Source organism: Gekko japonicus, unplaced genomic scaffold, assembly GCF_001447785.1.
Source record: "Gekko japonicus isolate JY-2015 unplaced genomic scaffold, Gekko_japonicus_V1.1 scaffold125, whole genome shotgun sequence".
Lineage (NCBI taxonomy): Eukaryota > Metazoa > Chordata > Lepidosauria > Squamata > Gekkonidae > Gekko > Gekko japonicus.
Genome location: NW_015165834.1, coordinates 1,312,903 through 1,332,634, shown reverse-complemented (window position 1 = coordinate 1,332,634; position 19,732 = coordinate 1,312,903). Strand labels below are relative to the sequence as shown.

The 19,732-nt window shown below is 41.1% G+C and overlaps 1 protein-coding gene across 1 annotated transcript in view; it reads right to left on the bottom strand.

The window, feature by feature from the left end:
- ARFGEF2 (ADP ribosylation factor guanine nucleotide exchange factor 2) overlaps positions 1 to 19,732 on the bottom strand; it is a 58,941-nt gene that overhangs the window by 11,267 nt on the left and 27,942 nt on the right. Inside the window, 19 exon segments of the mRNA XM_015410921.1 lie at positions 50 to 66; positions 306 to 462; positions 1,771 to 1,906; positions 2,651 to 2,780; positions 2,884 to 3,014; positions 3,789 to 3,949; positions 5,170 to 5,342; positions 5,461 to 5,612; positions 6,900 to 7,069; positions 7,165 to 7,205; positions 8,201 to 8,300; positions 9,666 to 9,813; positions 11,891 to 12,049; positions 12,735 to 12,863; positions 13,196 to 13,347; positions 16,049 to 16,220; positions 17,284 to 17,368; positions 18,384 to 18,589; positions 19,419 to 19,530. Coding sequence (XP_015266407.1) covers positions 50 to 66; positions 306 to 462; positions 1,771 to 1,906; positions 2,651 to 2,780; positions 2,884 to 3,014; positions 3,789 to 3,949; positions 5,170 to 5,342; positions 5,461 to 5,612; positions 6,900 to 7,069; positions 7,165 to 7,205; positions 8,201 to 8,300; positions 9,666 to 9,813; positions 11,891 to 12,049; positions 12,735 to 12,863; positions 13,196 to 13,347; positions 16,049 to 16,220; positions 17,284 to 17,368; positions 18,384 to 18,589; positions 19,419 to 19,530 — 2,531 coding nt within the window.

The window sequence follows — 19,732 nt, the reverse complement described above, 5'->3', positions numbered from 1 at the left end:
CACAACTGCTGCGACAACCTGGTCTTTTGCATATGGAAGCTGATTGGACTTCACTCCATTCCACGCCTCAAACTCCCCCCCCCCGCAAGGCAGTTGGAATGTCAGTTGCATATGGAATCTGCTGTATTCTGGTGGTGTGCAGGTCCCAGATTCATGTTTTAAAAGCAGACTGACACTGTTTGCCCAAAGCCAGAGCACTTTCCCAGAGCCTCTTTCTAGACCCCGTTGTATTTATTTCCACAACGGGCCTTATTTCTAGTCTGATTATAACAGTGATCATGAGCCACCAGGCCATGTTCTGCAACATTTGGAATTCTACTCACACATGAGGAATTGTTGTTTTGAAAATCTCTAGCATACAATTGCAGGTCTGGTCCCAAACATCTGGACTGAATTTCTGCCCGTTTAATATTACGAGGCTTTCTAGGCAGTTGGTACCCGATCGAGCCAGCTGCTCGTTATCTGTTGGAAAAAAATAGGAGGTAATTTTTTTAGAAAACCCCCTTTTAACAAAATTAACATTTCATGTGACTATTTTGTCACGTTCCAAAGGTGTTCGTAAGCAACCTGAGCTGAAAACTGGCTATGCTAACATGTAGTGTTTATTACCAGCTGATCCAACATAATGTTGCAAAATGCAATCAGGAGCAGTTCTCTCTCCTGTCCCTAAAGAATCGTAGCTTTGTGTTACACAGGGATCAATTATAACCCTGGCTCCCTTGAAAAAACAGACTTTAAAATCATAACTTGGCTTGTACATCAAATTTGGTTTTTCCAAGTAGTCACAAATAGCATTAAGCATGGTTTGTACCAGTGATAAAAAAGACAAACCTAGATTAATGACAAGTGGGAAGGTGGGGTTGTGGGACAAATACATAATTATGGAATGGCCTGCTTGATGAGGTGCATGGGGCACCATTGATTCCTATATTCTGTAGGGCATGTAAAGGTGCCCTAATTCAGTGAGGCGGTTAAAATTTGTGGTGGATGGCTATCACAAACTACAGGGTTTCTTTAGGCTGTTTTAGATCTCTTGTATGTACGGACATAATTTTATGGGGGGTATTGATATTGATTTTGTATCCTAGTGTTGCATTCATAAGCTGCCTTGAGTCTTCGGAAGAAAGATGAATATAAATAAATAATAATAAATATTAAGACAGCTTCACTGACAGAACACTTACATATAAAGCACTAATTTTTTGCAGTTCTCACTTCCAGGGGGGAAAAAGTTAAACATGACTTTAAAAATCCAGAGACTGAGTATTGGCTCCAAAATACATAGAAAAGTTTAGAGGGTGATTTTTGTTCATGCCAATGTTCAAAATAGCCTTGACAGGACTGCAAGAACTGTTTAGCTGATCTACTGAAATTCCAAAGTCATGAGACAAAGTTAGCATATTTCAACATTTAAAAACCCACAAGTGACAGATAACTGAATGGGAGCTTTTAAGACAGAATTCCTGATAACAGAAATCAAAGCAAAAAAATCAAAAAGCCTCATATCAAAATAGCAATAGTTTTTTCCAACAGAATGTTAGCAACAGGATCAAAAATTGTTTAATAAATGGGTAGATAAAAGCATCCCATACTCAAGGTAGTAAAAATGAACCTGTTTCAAGAAAAAAACCAAAACATTTTCTGAAGAGTTTATTGTACAAAACCATCAGAGAGGGATGGAAGAAGGGGGAGATGAAGATATGATTTATATATACCTTCCCACAAATGGTATTCATTCAGAATAATGTGACATGTATTTAAATAAGCTACCTTGTTTTACACACCAGTGTAACTGTGCAAATATGTCAGAAAGAAGAATCTCATTCAAAGCTTCATAGAACTGTGTGAATACATCACAGATTGCATAAAGTGCATGATTACATGTAGTAGTCATCCATTCAGATTTCTGTTGAGAGAAGAAGCACACCTGAATTCTTACTGGGATAGACAGGAAATGAATGATCCATTTAATGAAAATCACAAAGTCGCTTATGAAATACACGACCACACTCCGTTTCTTCTTCCACTGTCAATTATGATGCCATTTTTTGCTTATGTTAGTCTGTAAGGGACTATTGTACTATATACATGGCACAGTTTAAAACAACATCAACTAAGCAGCCCACTGAGGAACAGGATGTTTGTCATTTTCCTTAACGTGAGTGAAGCACAAGGGCAAAAGGGGGAGAGAAAGCCCTTTGTGCTAGCATTGTCTTTGCTATTCATTTCTTATTTATTTACAGGTTTTTATATTTGCCTTTTGACAAAATTATCGTGCCATGCACTGCATCACAAAAGAAAACACCATCCTCTCAATTAAGAGCCCCTAATTTAATTAACACCCTGAACTGGATAGCCCAGGCTAGCCCGATCTCATCAGATTTTGGAGGCTAAGCAGGGTGGGTTGGCCCTGCTTAGTAATTGGATGGGAGACCACCAAGTGAGTCCAAGGTTGCTATACAGAGGCAGGCAATGCAAACTACCTCTGTTTGTCTCTTGCCTTGAAAAGCCTACAGAAGTGCCATAAATCAGCTATAACTTGGCAATAAATAAATAAAATAAAAACATTTCTAAAGCTGGTTTTGATTATTGCTCTGAGGAACTTAGAATACTGATTTACATGGATCCCTTTTGCAAGAGCTCTTGGTACCTCCGTTTGCTGCTCTGGTAACTTCATGTTATCAAATATCCTAAACACAATGCGAAAGAGATCCTGCCACCAGTGCTTCTCAAAGGTATGGCCATAGCTCTTCATAATTTCAAACATAACCGTTAGGCCTCTACAATATGAAAAATACAATAATAAGAATACAAATTAACAGGGAAGAAATCTGAAAAGCTGAACAGAGTTACAAAGACCCAAGTGTTTTCTTTGTTGTTTACCTTGTTCGTACATCTAGCTTGCACCGATTGATAATACAAGAAAGCTCAAATAAAATAGGAAACCATCCTCGGACCCAAACTCTGTCTCCAGGAGCAACATTCATGTCATCACTTGTGTATTCTCTCAAAACCTGTAAATGTAGATATAGATATATATACACACAAACACAAAGGTGGCAATGCAATCCAATTTAAATAAATGCTTATCCTACCTAATCAGGCCGCACTGCAGAAGTCAGAAGTTCAATAGCTTGGTGAAACTTCAAAAGCTCAGCATAAAGTGAAGCACCAAGAATTATGAACACCAAGAAGTCCCCCAACAAGAGCCATCGCATTTTTATCCCACCTTTCCTCCAAGGAGTTCGGGTAGCATATGTGACTCTCCTCTCTTTCATTTTAGGGAGCAATCTTAAGCATATCCACTCAGAATGAGGCAGCTTTAATCTCATTACAGCCCCCATGTCATAGGTTGCTCTGAGTATGAATGACTAGCCCCAACTTCACCCACTGGGCTTCACAGTTGAGGAAGGATCTGAAGCCAAGCCACTCCAAACCTAGTCCAGCACTCTAACCATTACGCCACACTGGCTCTCTCTTTCTAGTATCTTTAAAATATGTTTGGTATTTACATATTAGTATCTTTGCTCTCCTGGTGATGATAGTAATCTTAAAATGTAAAATCCAGGATATTTTGCATGGTAATCCTAGACTTCTCTAGGATTTCCCAAAGTAATGGTAAAAATACAACATTTTCTTACTAAAAAGAACAAAGAAACATGAAATAAGAATTCCCTAGCTAGAAAACAAACTCATGATCCTCTTAAAGTAGGTCAGCAGTGCATTACTGATTTCAAGCCCCTGCAAAAGCAAAGAAATACAATAAAGAAAGAAAGAAAAAGAAATACCTGAGGTCTTTCTGAAACATATTTAGCACAAAACCGGATAAGTCTAATTGCTTCCATACTGGTGTCCGGAAATGCAGCATTACAAGCAAACTCTGATAAGCATTTGACGGCATCCTGGAATGAATCTATTGCTGCAGGAAAATGCTGTTGAAAAATATTGGCTGAGAGAGGGGGAAAAAGAAGAGGGAAAAAATCACCACCTTTCAAATGTATTTCTACTGTGCTGGTACATCTTGGTAGATTAGATAGCTCAATAAACACGAAGCCAAATCAATTGGGCTGTAAATGACATCACTACACCAAGATTTGGCCTTCTGTGTAATACCTGTTGACACCAACATATCACACAGTTGCAGTTCAGACAGCTGACCAACTAAATCTAGCCTGTATAACGAGGAACTCCCCACCAAGCAGACCATGCAGCCAAGGGCTGAAGAAATCACCCGTTTTTACTACCTGCCCAGGTCTGAAATACAACTGGGCTGTCAAGCCCCTTCAGGCCACACTTAATGGCTTTATTTGGCTCAAAGGATCACACATTGTATATACTTGAATCACGACAACGAAATTCACCATAAAACTATACTTGTCTGACGTTTTCCCTATGTGACTTTTCTAGGATTAAGCATTCAGAGTCATGGAGGAGGACTTACAGTGCCGATTAGCCACAATTCTTGAAATGTTCTTTAACTACAGCATGATAGTTGGAAGCCAAGTGTCAGAAAGGTTAACAGCAATTGCTTCCAATTATTTCCACCACTGCCTTTAAGAGGGGGATCAAAAAAAGAGCACCTTATTACTCGTAAGTGCTTTTTGACAGCTGCCAGTAGCAACTATTGATTGGGATGTGGGAAGGCAGCATGTAAGAGAAAAGGGAAGAGGAGTAGAAGAGCAGCACACTTTGAATTCAAGCCACAGCTCTGATTTTGCAAACAGGAGATTCAGTGAAAGTACAGGAAGTAGCCCTGCTCATTCTCAATGTAAGATCTACCTATGCACCATACATGAGCAGCAAAGGCTTGCTCCCTTTTAGAGCACACTATTCCAGGTCAGAGTGATAAACACTTTCAACGCTTTCAAGGTGTCCGGAATTGTGCAGAACTGCATCTCTTGTTGCTACAAGCAGAGCTACAGTTCTGAGTGAATTTCTGAACATATGCAATGACATATCCTCCTGCTCTCTCAAGTGAGATATTGGAGAGGATTCAGTTTCTCCTTACAATGAATTTCTTTGATTTTTAAAATAATAATAACATTCCAGGGTTCCTCGTGGGGTGAAGAAAAAAGATACTTGAAGGGTGTGTGCTAGAAGCAGGTTATCTGTTTTGACCTTGGCTTCTATCACTCTTTTGTCATATCTGCCATGCCAAACTTTACTTACTAACTATATGTCCTGTTGTCTGGAATGCCAGCTCCACAATATTCCCATCGTGATCTGATGCTGCTTGATGAAATACTGCAAAAATATTTTTCCATCCTGACCGGATATTAGCAGCTTGAGAATTCACCATCTGAGCAATGCAGCGAATTACCATGTCTCGAATCGTTGGAGATCTTATTTTCAGAGACAGAGAGAAATACACTACCTTATTTATGGTACTGTGCATGACGCCAGCAGAATGCACATGTGTAAGAAAGCAAGTTAACCTTCTGACTTGTAAGAAGCACTTACCTATTTTTCTTCATGATGTGCTCAAAGGGTCTCAGAAAGTCCTTCTGAAATCGGAAGTTGGCCAGCTCTCCCTTTTCAAGAAACTTCATTGAAAGTTGTCTCAAAGAATCAACAGCAAATATGGCCACATCTTCATTAGGATTACAGCCAACCTACCAAGGAGAAAAAGGCATCGCTTCAGAAAATATGTATGCTAAACACACATAGGCCCTTTGAAGCCAACCATTAATATGATTGGGTCATAGAGGCATCACTCTAATCACTATGCAAAACAGCCAAACACCAGAGCTAACCTAGAGATGGAATTCTCAAATAAGTGTGAAATGAGCCTCAGTCACCCTAATCTTTCAGTTCAGTCATTATTTACATAAGTGTGAAATGAGCCTCAGTCTAGACCCTAATCTTTCAGTTCAGTCATTATTTACTGACAGAACCCTGCTGATTTCAGTGAGGCTTATTCCCCTGTTTTTGATCAGCATACAAATCGAGGAAAAAGTCTTGAGCATTCGCATGTAACCATGACAAAGGTTCCCATCAGTCTCAAGCAAGACCACCAACAGAAAACACACTAAAGCAGGACAAAGGTCTCTGAACAAAACAGGACAGCAGACCAAGTATGGCATAGAGACTCTGCCTCACACAGCAAGGCATAATATTTCTCTACAGATGTTCAGACCTAATGGAGAACTACCACACACTTTTGAGAGATTTCTACATTTTAAACAATTTGTTGGCCAATTAAAATTTAAACTGCTATGAGAGATTTCTACATTTTAAACAATTTGTTGGCCAACTAAAAGTTTAAACTGCTATAAGCTTCTCAATCTGTGAGGCTGTGATAACTTCAAAATGCTAACAGTTTTTATCTGCAGCTTCCTCCAAGCTCCCAAAGGGTAATTCACAAGATGAAGCAGAATAATGCTATGCCCAATAGAAGTTAGGTATCCATGCAGAAAATGGTCAGAATCACTGACCTTGCCATCACATAGGGCCTTCAGACCTCCTGGAAGATCTTTCTAATTACATTGAGATTACTTTACAAGAAACCTTTGTAGAGATTTCTAGCTGTACATTTTCTAGTCATGTTCCACATACAGACTTGGATCCAACCAGGTTTTCCATGGGTCAAAAAGGGAGGGAAGGGTCCCATCTGACCACCAAAATGGTGATGCTGGAGATCATGGGACTTGCATAGATAAAAGTCACTTGAGACAGGGGATGTAGTAAGGAGGGGAATTAGGGAAGATTGAGAGAGAAAAAAATTGCTGTATATTTCTACCTAGCAGTGTGGATAGCAAGTCCAGTCTTTAAAGAACAGGAAATGAGAACAGCTTGCTGCCAAAGCGAATAGGAGTTTCCGGTTATGTGACTGTGTACATGAGTTAATCTTGGTGTCTAAAGTGACAGCTAAGAGCAGCTTGTTCACAGGCTATGCATACCTTATTGAAATGATCTCCAATCACATGCCATATCCTGGACCACTGTAGCCTGATTCTATTCATGTTGTAGTAGGAGATCTCAACAATCTTCTGTAAGCTAAACATGCGAGGATGGTGAGGAGAAGCCAACTCGTCCATGGAAACGGCACACAGCCATCGAACAAAGTCAACTGAACATTTTAAGAGTAGAGACATGAGAGAAAAGTAAAAAAGAGTCCAGTGCAACTTGCTCTTCATTTCAGTGTATTTTGCAAAACGTACATACCAATTGCATTTCCATCCAGTCTTGTTGACCCGGTAAATATTCTGTGGAATGACAGTTGGACAGATAGTGAAGAACAGAGTCAATGTGTGAAAGAACAATATACATATACTTACAGTGTAAACATGAGATGTAGGATCTAGAGCAGGGGTCCCCAACATGGTGCCTATGGGCACCATGGCACCTGCCAAGACCTTTTGGAAAGTGGGCAGGGCTTTTGCACAGCCGGGCTTCTGATTGGCTGTGCAGATTAAAAGGCATTCTGTTAAACAGAGCTTCTGCCTGAAATGTTGAAGAAGTGCTATTAGACTTATACATAAACTCCCTCCCCAACATTTTGTGGTTGGCTCTGCCTCCTGTGGCAGCCATGTTGTGAATGTGCCTACCATCCTGTGTCAGGATTCCAAAGATGCCTGCATGCTCAAAAAGGCTGGGGATTGTGAGCAGAGTTCCACTCAAAGAAAGGGGCTTTCTTGCCTCCTTTTTCATGCAGCAAGCATCTGAGCTCTCTAGAAATCTGCTACTGTGGATAGAGGGACCCCCAGGAACAGCATGAGATATGTCAGGGAAGACTGCATTTGGAGGGGAAATGTGAAAAAATAGCAAGACCACTGCCATCACCTTTACTCAAGAAGAAGGGTCTTCTGCTCACACAAGTAGGGGTTAGGGATTCAGTGCAGTGAATGGTACAAGCTGACTGTTATACTAGGGAAGTGTTCATTTCACAGACTTCCATTTTGGTTAGGGGGGAAAAAACGGTTTTAGATTTCGGGCAATATTTCCCGGGGGGTGAGGGAGAGAAAGATTAGAGATTGAGATACAGCAATGGTCACGTCTCTTTTGTTCCCCTTTCAAACCTTTTTTTTAGCATCTTGGTCCACTCTACACCCAGCCCAGGGACCAACCCTGAAATATTGCTTTATTTTGTTAAGTATTAAAAAAGAACACTTCTGTTTGAGTCCCAAAGTAGAACATATTGTGATAACAAGGAGAATACAGTTTCATACTTAAGTACAAAATCAACACACACTATAGTTACCTGTCGACTGCCACCACCACACTTTGTGAACTGGTTTCTCCCACAGACTCTTGAATACTGGCTATTTGCCTTTTGTCAACTCCTCCACCAACAAGAGTGCCTATTCAGGAAGACCCCCCCCCAAAAAAAAAGTTAAATCCAATGAAGAGCACATCACTAGTATCTATTATGATTATATTAAGGTGCCATCAGCATGTTGACAATGACAACCAAAGAAAATGCAGAACTAGAGGGACAGGGTCAAAGTAAAGTTTCAAAGTAAGAACTACAGAGCTGAAAAGTGAATTCAAGTGCAGAATGCCTTTCTGCAAGAGTTACAAATAAGGCAACAAATCATACTGAGCACTCAAGGATGAATTACCCACAGCCCCCTGAAAAATCCATTATCTGGCATAATGACAAGCACTTTGATAGTAGTCAGAGGCACTCTTTAGATGATAGTAGTGACATCTTAAGATGTCAGAAGTGGGTTCATCCATTCTTCTGCCATAACATTAAAAGGGCTTGGCTCCATGTAGGCAGAGCCAGTTGACAAAGTGTTTCTCACACAGTGACCAGGGGTTGCTGCTCACTCACTGCTACCATCAAGTACAAAGAGCAACAGATCCCTTTAAAACTTTAAGTAATGGCATTTTAATTGTTTTTATGTACTATTTTATTTACAAGCCAACCAACTTCTAGAAGATAACAAGCCTCCCTTTGATTTGAATATGCTATATAAACCCACCATGCCAGGCCTAGAACCCCACCTGTAACATCACCTTGCAAACAGGTAACCACTTTTTGTATTGCAGTTGTCCCCCCTCTCCTTTAAAAACACATATGCTGAAAAATGGTAGTGATGTCAAACATGTGACCCGTTATAGGATGTGGCATTACTAAATTCTCAGTCACAATGACTTTTGAAGAACAAGGTAATATGACATATACAACAGAACAGCCTGTGTAAATGAAACAAAGTCTGCACACCTTATTCAAGTAACAGAACCTGGTTTTCCTGGATCCACAGGGAGTAATTTAGAACTGAAGCACTGTATGGAGCTGTACTGCACACAATGTAAAGCACATGGTATATTTGGGTAAACAATCTACTATTTTATAATTTACATTTATCCTCTTTAAATAATGTTTTATGTAGGGATCCTTTGTTCACTTGATATTTCAAGAAGAGCAATATTAATGAAGACCCCTCCACCACATTCTATTAACTGATCCAGAGGATTAGCCTCTTGCACGGTCTTTTAATTTTCAAGGTAGCTGAATTCAGTGAATGAACATAATTATGTAATATCAAGTGTCCCTGCACCGATGAACATCATTAATTATGTAATATCAAGTGTCCCTGCACTTAAGGCTAAAGTAGTTATTGATGTAATCTGAAATAAAGGAACAGATCATTCATCACAATAGCACAACACCTGGCTTCAATTAACTTGGAGAAGAGAGTCAAAGATATGCTTCTTACCTAGCCCAAGCCCCATGAACTCTTCACCTCCAGATGTGAAACCTTTGAGGCTTCCTTCTCTCTCCCGTCCTGACCCAGAGAGGTAGCGTGTTTTAACTCCAGTACCTATGAGCTGTGCTAGCTCCAGCTGGCTGATGCATTTCAAGATCTAACAAAATATATACAAATTCAGTACCAGTGTAATCAACTATAGGCTACATGATCAGAAGCTCCAGAGTTCCAGTGCAAGCACAAAAGTCCATATGGCCAAGACTTTTCCATTCAGTTCAGTGCTCAAGCACAGGCTGGTGTATGAAATGCTCATGGGAACACGCTTGCTGGAGGGCTTTACACTCCCTTTTCATAGCAGGTCACAGTTCTGATGTACACATACTCCTCTGGGCCACACCTCTGAGCTACCACCACTCTCTGGGACACTATCCCACTGTCAGGTATGGGGTCGCTTGTGGAGAGGTTGCCAAGGACCCTATATTTCCAGGGCAGGGCTTATGACCATCAGTTTCTCTAGGTGCAGGAGTCCTCCCCAGTTTCCATACACATACTTCTGTTAGATCAATAATGTACAGAGTCCTAAGGCACACAGGGTGATTTTGAGGGTGTAGTATACATCAGTCCAGGGCATTAAAATACAACTATGTAAAATTTACTGATAAATGCTCATCGAAATGAAAGAATATAGGCAACTGTAGAAAAGAAGCTAAGATCAATGCAAACCTGCATAAAGAAGTTAATTACAAACTTTACTACGTGTAGTTGAAGATATTTCTTTAGATATTCGCCTTTTAAAATGGAACTCATTGGAGGATGATTTAGGGCACAACCCAACTCAGCTCTTTGAAGGGCTGTGCTTTTAGGCTAAGCCAATGTTAACAGGTTTCCAGTGGTTAGTACTAGGGGTGTGCGGGGGAAAAAATGGTATTTTTCCGATTCGGGTCTACTGGACCCCAAAAATATCAGTATTCCAGAATATTCCCAAATCCCACTATCGGTATTGTATTGGGATTCAGGTAAATATTTGGGAAACCCGAATTTATTCGACTCCACTATACTCCGTGGGGACCATCCCCCTAGGGTATAATGGAGTTTAGAAGACATTTAAAGTTCACTCGCTGAGTCACACCACAATGGTGGCACGATTTGGGGAGTTCAGAAAGCCTTTAAACTTTAAGTGCCTTCTGAGTTCCCTAACAGCCAGGTGGGTGAGCCCATCCACTGTTAGGCTGACATGGCTGGAAGCCAATTCATCAATCCTTTTCGCTTCCCTCTGCTTCCAAGTGGGGAGGAGTGAAAGGGATTGACGAAACGGCTTTTAGCCATTTAAACCTAACAGTGGGGTGGGTTAGCCCATCCACTTTTAGGCTGACACGGCTGGAAGCCAATTAATCGAACCCTTTAGCTGCCCCCGCTTCCAAGATACTTCAAACTTGACATGATGACAACCTTGGGGACTGTTTGGATTTACAGATACCCATTGTATCAGAATATGACTAGGAGCTGCCTTCTCCCACTGCAGAGAATAGCAAGGAATCTAATTTCAATCGTAAACTTTTTGGTACGTAAAAAGCAGCAGCCTGAATTAGCCCTGACTAGCCCAGTCAGAGTTTGCATAAACTGCACTGTGCACTTTACTGGGCAGCAACATAGGGACAAAGTTCAAGACTAAACACTAGTGATGACTCCAGCTATTAGAGAGAACACCAAACTTATAACAATGTTGGAAAAGCTATCCAAACAATTACACAATTCATATTTTAAAACCACTCTGCATTAAACAATTCCTTTAAAAGACATACACATAAACAGAGTATTGAGATGTTTTCAGCAAGAGATCTACAGTCACAGATATTGAGTAAATTAGGCCCCATAATCAGATTAATTCAAGGAAGAAGAAGAGAGAAACTGGATTTATACCCTGCCCTTCACGACCCAAAGGAGTCTCAGAGCATCTTACAATCTCCTTCCCCTTCCCCTCCCCTCCCCACAACAGACACCCTGCAAGGTAGATGGGGCTGAGATAGCTCTTTCAAGAACTGCTCATGAGAGAACAGCTCTGAGAGAACCTGTGACTGACCCAAAGTTACACCAGCGGCTGCATGTGGAGGAGTGGGTAATCAAACCCGGTTCTCCCAGATTAGAGTCTGTGCACTTAAACACGACACCAAACTGGCAGCAAGCCTTCTGTAAAAGTGATAGACAGCACATTCCAAATCTCACATGGTGTTTACCTCATGCCAGGAATTCCCTAGATAATTGCCATCAGTGTGGGCTACAGTAATAAGAGTCTTGATCGTATCTATGTTCTTTTGTTTCATTTCTGTGATGCTGGAGCTGGCGGTCAACAAGGAAAAGCGGGCAAGGGCTTGCACATAAGCATCTCTCTCAAGCTAAAACATAAAAGACATTAAAAGCAGAAATAAGCATGGGAGTGGGCAGGATGAATTAAACAGGATGTAGAACATTTGAGGACCCCACACACACAATTTTAAACAGTGTGTGAGCAAGGAAGAGAGAGTCTGAAAACAGAAGACATCTGAATGGAGTGGGATGTGGAACTAGCCATCATCATAGTGGGAATATGGTGGAATGAAGTAGTAGAGGAGGCAAATGCTTTTTAATATACACTGAAGGTAAGTTGAATAAGCGCTGTCCCTTGGAAAAGATGATTAAACATTATATCAGTTCTGAGAAGAGGCTTGTAGGCACTGGGTTGGATCCAGACTAAAATTTCCATTGGCAGAAGGGAACTTTCCTGCCTCCCTTTTCCAACTGACTTCCATGAAACAGATCATCGGGAATAGGGGACCCTGAGGAATGACATGAGGGGAGTCTGAAGCAGAAAATGGCAATTGGTAGCAATTGCCAATTTAGGATGGATCATACAGTTTAAATAAATGTAATGCTCTACAAGCTAGATTTTTAGAAAGTAGTAATACTTACGGAGGCAATTTACTGCAACTGGACAGAAAACCCACATTGTAACTTACAAAACTCATGCTACTGAACACCATTTTGACAAGATCAGAGACTCTAAAGCCGGGCCTAAATATAGTAAGCCTGCTACACACCAACCTGCATGCCAAAAATGCAGGCAATTCGGATAGCACATCGTATTCCTTCCAAGCACAATGATGCAACTTCTGTGTCGTCGCAGTTCTGAAGGCCAACACTATAAGCAGCCAGCAACGGAGTCCACACAAGCTAACAAAAGACAAAAGCAGAGTTTGTACATTTTGTGTGATTACAATCACAACTATATTTTGGCCCTAGGTGAGTACCTAATTTAGAGATCCATATTTATGTGACATCTATCAGGACTATCACAATAATTAAAAAAAATTCAAAGGCATCTTCCACCTGCTCTCACACCCAATCACTCCATTGTTCCTAGCCCCCCTTCCACACTTGTGCAACTCATCACTGCAGATCCTTGAATAGCTACATCTTCTTTGCAAATATGCCCTCAAGAGATGCAAAATCCTTGCAACTGGCATGTTTGGAAGCCACCTGTGACTTTAGAGTTCCATACTCACTTTGAACATGGGCCTGACATGATCCAGGTGAGTTGCACTAGTAAAAGGGGCCTTTGCATGGCTTACTGCCTCCATCAGAGCTTTAGCAGTCTTTGCCATCTGCTCCATCTCCAAGTTGTACAACAACCGTCGCTGTTTCTCACTGGCTACATCTAAGAAATACACACAAAGCTATTAAAATATGTCATTCAGACAATCCCAGGTGTTAACTTCTAGACAAGTCACAATACAGACTTCCAAACAAATACTACTTTCAATATCCCAAAAGAAACAGCACCTTAAAGAAATTCACATTTAATAGGACACATTTTGAGCTGAGCATAAAATCATTTAAGAACATAAAGATAATTTATGGTATTTCTCAAGCGAGTTTCAGTGATCTAAATACAGGGCTGTCAGTGCCTGTCAACTCTGCTTTTCTTTGTTTCTTTCCCCTTCTCCCTGCTGAGAGGGTAAAAACTACCATAAAAAGTCTACCAGTCTGACAGCTCTGAACAGACAAAAAAAGGCTAATTCACGTCTATTTTCCTCGAGGAAATTGGTAAGATTTTCATTATGCACAGTTACCACTGTATTTTACTGTATCATTAATAGTTTAAAAATATTATCTTTCTTATAAAATAAGGGACTCAGTAATACACCGAACTGCAGACTGGAAGGTCTGTTGTTTGACAGTTTGAGACCCGAGTGCCGTGTGACCGAGTGAGTTCCCGTCTCTGGCCCCAGCTCCTGCCAACCTAGCAGTTCGAAAGCAAGAAATTGCAAGTAGATAAATATTTGCATTTATATCCCACCCATCCCGTATATAAACATATAAAATCAATAATCATAGCTTGCCATAGGGAGAATCCAGCCCATTGATGTAGGTAGGTATGGCCAGTGGGTGGGAGACAGCAACCTAACAGCGTTCCATGTGCCTTGGCATTTAGTCATGCCGGCCACATGACTACGGAAACATCTTCAGACAGTGCTGGCTCTTTGGCTTGGAAACGGAGATGAGCACCACCCCCTAGAGTCAGATTCAACTATTCAAGCAAGGGAAACCGTTACCTTTTTTTTAAATTGAAATTGCAGTGTTCTCTTTAATGCCAAATTGATGTAGGTAGGTATGGCCAGTTATCAGTGAGTGGGAGACAGCAACCTAACAGCGTTCCATGTGCCTTGGCATTTAGTCATGCCGGCCACATGACTACGGAAACATCTTCAGACAGTGCTGGCTCTTTGGCTTGGAAACGGAGATGAGCACCACCCCCTAGAGTCAGATTCAACTATTCAAGCAAGGGAAACCGTTACCTTTTTTTTAAATTGAAATTGCAGTGTTCTCTTTAATGCCAAATTCTTCATTTATGGACAATATGAGATCTGATGCATTACTCTGTGTATTCCAGAACAGCAGAAAGTTCTTGGGAATATAGAGTTTGTATCCAGCTTCTTTCCCAAGTTTGTATACTCTCTCTCTTGCTCACATTACATGAACAAAAAAATCCCTAGGCGTTTATCTAAGCTTGTGGGCTTGGAATAAAGGTCTTAAAACTAAACAAACTTCATCTTTCACTGTCACTCCAGCCTGACTTTTATCTGTTGCAGATTTCAGGAAGAAAGTGGATAGACTTCCACACCCTTGCCTTTTCTCATTTCATTAAGAACTTTCATTAAGATATGGATAGGACTGAAGAAAAAATCTGCAGGGGTTGAACATGCAATGGTTGCTATTGCTGTTATAGTTCTTTCCCCCGCTTCTCTCAGCCCTGTTTTCCGGGGACATACCAGAGCCGGAAATTTACCAGAGTTAAATTAAGCTCATGGCATCCACAGAGAACAACCTGCTCCTGTTAGCAGTTGTTTTGTACCGGCTGGATCACTCAGGGGTTCTGCTGAGGCACAGCTGGCAGCTCCATTTCCTAGGAAAGCTGCAGGCAGAAGCAGCAGCGAACAACCTAGCTTTCGCTGTAACTCCCACACTTGCAGTACATGCTCCAGATATTGTTACACTGAAATGAGGGCCTATAGTTTATTACTGGCAGCGGACAAAGACCCAAGGAATTTACAGCAGTGCATAGGAGTCCTCACTGATGGAAGTCTTCCCTAGTCTAACATTTATAACTTATTTCACCCAGAAAGCTTGATGTCACGATATACAAGCTTAGTTTCCCTTTCAAACAGCCACAGTGTACAGCTAACACCTTTCCCTTATCTGAGCCGTAGCCCACTTGCACATTAAAACAAAGCTTCTCTTTGATACAGCTACATCCCGATACCACCTCGACCCCTTTCCCTCCACTGTTGCTATGTAACAACGATCTGAAAGTTATTTCAAATGTTGGGTTTTAATCTCATTTCAATTTTATGGGAGATTACATTTGGGACATGGTAAGACAGAAATCCAAATGACCTAAGTATTACATTATGCCTTGTTTCCTGATCTCCTGTGTTTCTCTTTCATGCACAGGAATGTATTGCTGCTGAAATTACCTTGTAGAGCTAGCAAGATTGTGGTCTGAACTCCCCACTACAATGCAAAATCAAATTACCCACCATGCCCAATCCACTCTCGTGCTAAGGTCCCATGATTACATATACCTTCTTTTAGGAAAGGCAGGAGTCTACTAAATATACAATTTCATCCTCAGAACAACCCTGTGAAATAGTTTAGACTGTGTATGAGAGAAACTGCCCCAAAATCACCCACTGAGCTTCAGAAATGAGTGAGGACTCAAACCCCAACTCTCCCTTGGTCAAAGTCCAATAACCAAGAATCAATTCTACTGGGTGCCAGAAGTGGGAAGCCTGAGAAAACAAAATACCAGAAAGCCTAGTCTTTTTATCTGTTGAGGTTTACTGCTGAAACCTTACTTGGCTTGGTAGATTTAGTTGCAATTGCATATTCTTTTGAATCTTTCATTGCTATTTTCTTCCCTTCTATTTCATCATAGATAGTAGACAAGTACTCCTCTGGAAGATCTTTGCTGTCATTGATGCCACGATTCATTTTTATATATTGCTCTTTTGTCATCTTATTCTTCACCTTTAAAGGCAAAAAGGAACTTCAGTAGGTAAGTTCTGAGAATTGTACAGAGATCTATATATCTACAGAAATCCATATATCTACCAGCCACATGCGCTTCACCCATACAGTGTAGATTAAATCCACAAACACTTCAAGATGGGTAGCCATGTTAGTCTGTCTGTAGCAGTAGAAGAGAGCAAGAGTCCAGTAGCACCTTAAAGACTAACAAAATATGTGGCAGGGTAGGAGCTTTTGTGAGTCACTGCTCACTGCTGTCTATCTGAACTGAGCAGTGACTCACAAAAGCTCATCTTCTGCCACAAATTGTGTTACTCTTCAAGGTGCTGCTGGACTCTTGCTCTCTTCTACTACCACACTTGCCACTGTTTCCTGTGGCCCACTTTTCTCCCCAATAGGGACCCAAAGAGGCTTACACCATTGCCCTCCTTCATTTTATCATCATAACCATCCTGTGAGAAAGGTCAGGCTGAGAGAGAGGGACTGGCCCAGGGTGACTTACACCACTTCCATGGCAGAGAGGGGATCTGAAGCTGGGCCTAGTCCAACACTTCAGGCACTACATCATGCTAGCTCAAGAGGGGCCACACAGGACTATTTTGCAGGTTTCTGCAAACTCAGGGGGAAAACCCAAATTTGCAGAAAAATACAAAAAGTTGAAGAGGGTTACCTCAAAAACTCAGTAAAACAAAAAATGATAAATGCATGTGCACAGACATCATGAAAAGAAACCATAGACTTCCTTGCTAGATGACCAGTTCTTGTGACCAGACAAACTGGTCCACAAGAATGATACCTGTGGGGTTTCAGCAGCAGGTATGGGTGCTTTCCTTCAAGCATTAGGTGATGCTTGACAGAGGGAATTAAAACCTACAGCAGACTTCCAAAAGCACAATGTGAGGCAGAGACCTCACCACGGGGAGAGGTTGCTTTGGTAATGGAATGCTCTGGCGGCAGTAGCCATAATGAGGAGGAGGAGGAGAAACAGGAAAAAATAACAACAGCTAAGGGGTGCAGGGGAAGCAATTTCTGCATCTTATTGGTAACATTGTAAAAACTATACCTGAGGACTGTGCAAGTCTGTTGTAAGCATTATAATAGAATATGCTAAAACATAGGCAGTGTCGGCACTAGCAAAAAGAGTCTGCCTAGAAAGAAAAGAAAACAGAGTTTTAGAACCCTAAATCTTGCTCCATCATCTCATTACATGTAGAGATCCGATTAAGAGAAGAAATCTTTACAAAGATTCCACTGCAGCCATTTCCTAATGAAAAGCAGAAGCGAAGCGGCTCGTCCCGCTGTGGGTGGTGGCTGCTCCCAAAACTTGTATCGATAGGTAATTCTACAGTTCTGTAAGCTCTGGAATTCAGAGTATGACAGAGTCGTGGTATTCATTTAACCTTAGTGGGGGTGGGTGGAAAGCCCTCTACCTGCCAAATATCAAATGCTAAGAATCTGCAGCAACACCGAGCCTGAGCTCATATGGAATTCAAAGACTCATAGTGATTAATAACTACAATATAAAAGTAATGAACAAATTTTCCCCTCAGGTACAGCTAGACTTTTGTATCTACCTAGCACATTTTTAATCATAGCTTTCCTCCATGAACATCAGACAGGCAAGAATGGTCCTCCAGTTTCATTTTATTTTTGCAATAATCCCACAAAATAGGTTAGGCTGAGAGTGAATGACTGGGCTCAAGGTTACACAGGCAGCTTCACGACAATGTGGAGAAGTGAACCTAGATCCCAGACCCTTGACCCTCTTATTTTCTTAGCATTCTAGAGTTTTGGCACAAGAAGTTTGTGTTTTTAGAATACATGTTGTCGATTTGAAGAGGTCATACATTAAGAACACATAAGAGAAGCCAATGTTGGATCAGGCCAATGGCTCATCCAGTCCAACACTCTGTCACACAGTGGCCAAAAATACCAGGTGCCATCAGGAGATCCACCAATGGGGCAACTTATTTAAATAAAATAGGTATAACACATGATAACTAAAAATATATTTCTTTAAATAACTATGAATGTACTTTCTGCCTGGACATCCTCCTTAGCATGCTCGTAATCAAGGGTAGCCCAGGAATCATCTACTCAGAACTGATATTTCTAAAGATGAACTTGTTTAAATGATGGTTTGACTGATGAGTTTCAAGTTACCCTTGGTTGCACTCAATATATCTAGCAGCAAACTTTTCCATTAGCCTATCAATCTTCTGGGCTTCACCAGGTAACCGAAATCCTTCCAGAAATATACGCAAAGCAGAGACAAAGTCCCTTCCGCAGAAATCAAGCTGGTCTACGTAGGTGTACATCACTTCCTTGTTAAACTTGTTACTATCCCCCAGAAATTCTCCCACTTGGCTCTGACAACAGAAAGAGAGACAAAACAACACAGTAAAGAAAGAAAAACCACTTGTGAAACATTTTTAAGCAGCTGACATTGATAAATTGCACCTCACGGATACTGCAAAATATATTGCAAAGCCAAATCATCATGTTAAATCATCAGTACTGCCACAACATTCAGAGCCATCAATGGAAAGTGGGTGATGTGAAGAGGCTTATTTTCATATGCTCTCTGTACAGAACCAAGAGATTTAAAGTACAGTCTCCTTACTGGAACCTGATCGTATATGTTCATGCTCCCAGCAGGACTGCTCTTCTTCACAGCCCCAGCCTACCCTCTGTGCCTTTCTTCAAATATCAGCATCATCTAAAGGCATCACAAGTATATCAAGACCTCATGTCAGTCACTTTTCCAATGCAGCACAGACTACCACCAAGATTAAGACACTCCTACTACATACAGAACTCCTTCGCTTGTAATCCATTTCAATTACATTTAGAAAGACACCTACGGAATTTGTATTTTAAAAACAGAATTGCCACTGCAAAAACATGCCTGACATTTGAGTTAAAAAAGTTGTAAATCCCAACTGCAAGGCGTGTTAACAAGCCCTATGGGAGCCACAAGCAACAAAGTGCGCTAGTCCCGCCGTTAAATAATATTGCTCCTGCTCCTGCAGAAGGAAGCAGCCAAATACCACTGGCAAACTCACTGATGTGATATTTTCACACAGCCACATACACACACAATCCCCAGGTGATACACTGTGTGAAGTCCATAGAGATATACACCACTATTGAAAGAATGACATGGGGGGGGGGGACTAATGCAAGATCCAGTCTTACAGAAGAGAGGCGCTCTTCTTGGTGCAGAAACTGTGCTATATCCTCTACCGTCACGCCAAGCATTCCTTGCTCCTGCAAGTACTGCAGGCCTCTCTTCGATTTTTTGTTAAACCTATGATGAGAAAGGAAAGATCAGTCAGATTTAGAAAGAAAGCCATTTGTATTTCTAAAAGACCAAAACAAATGTGCATCCTGAAGTGTATGCATGTTTAAAAGTTAGGAAATACAAATCAGATTTAAGACACATGCTTGAATCCCAACTCGGTATACTACAGTATAGGGTTGCCAGCACCGTTGACCGAGGATGGGTGGGT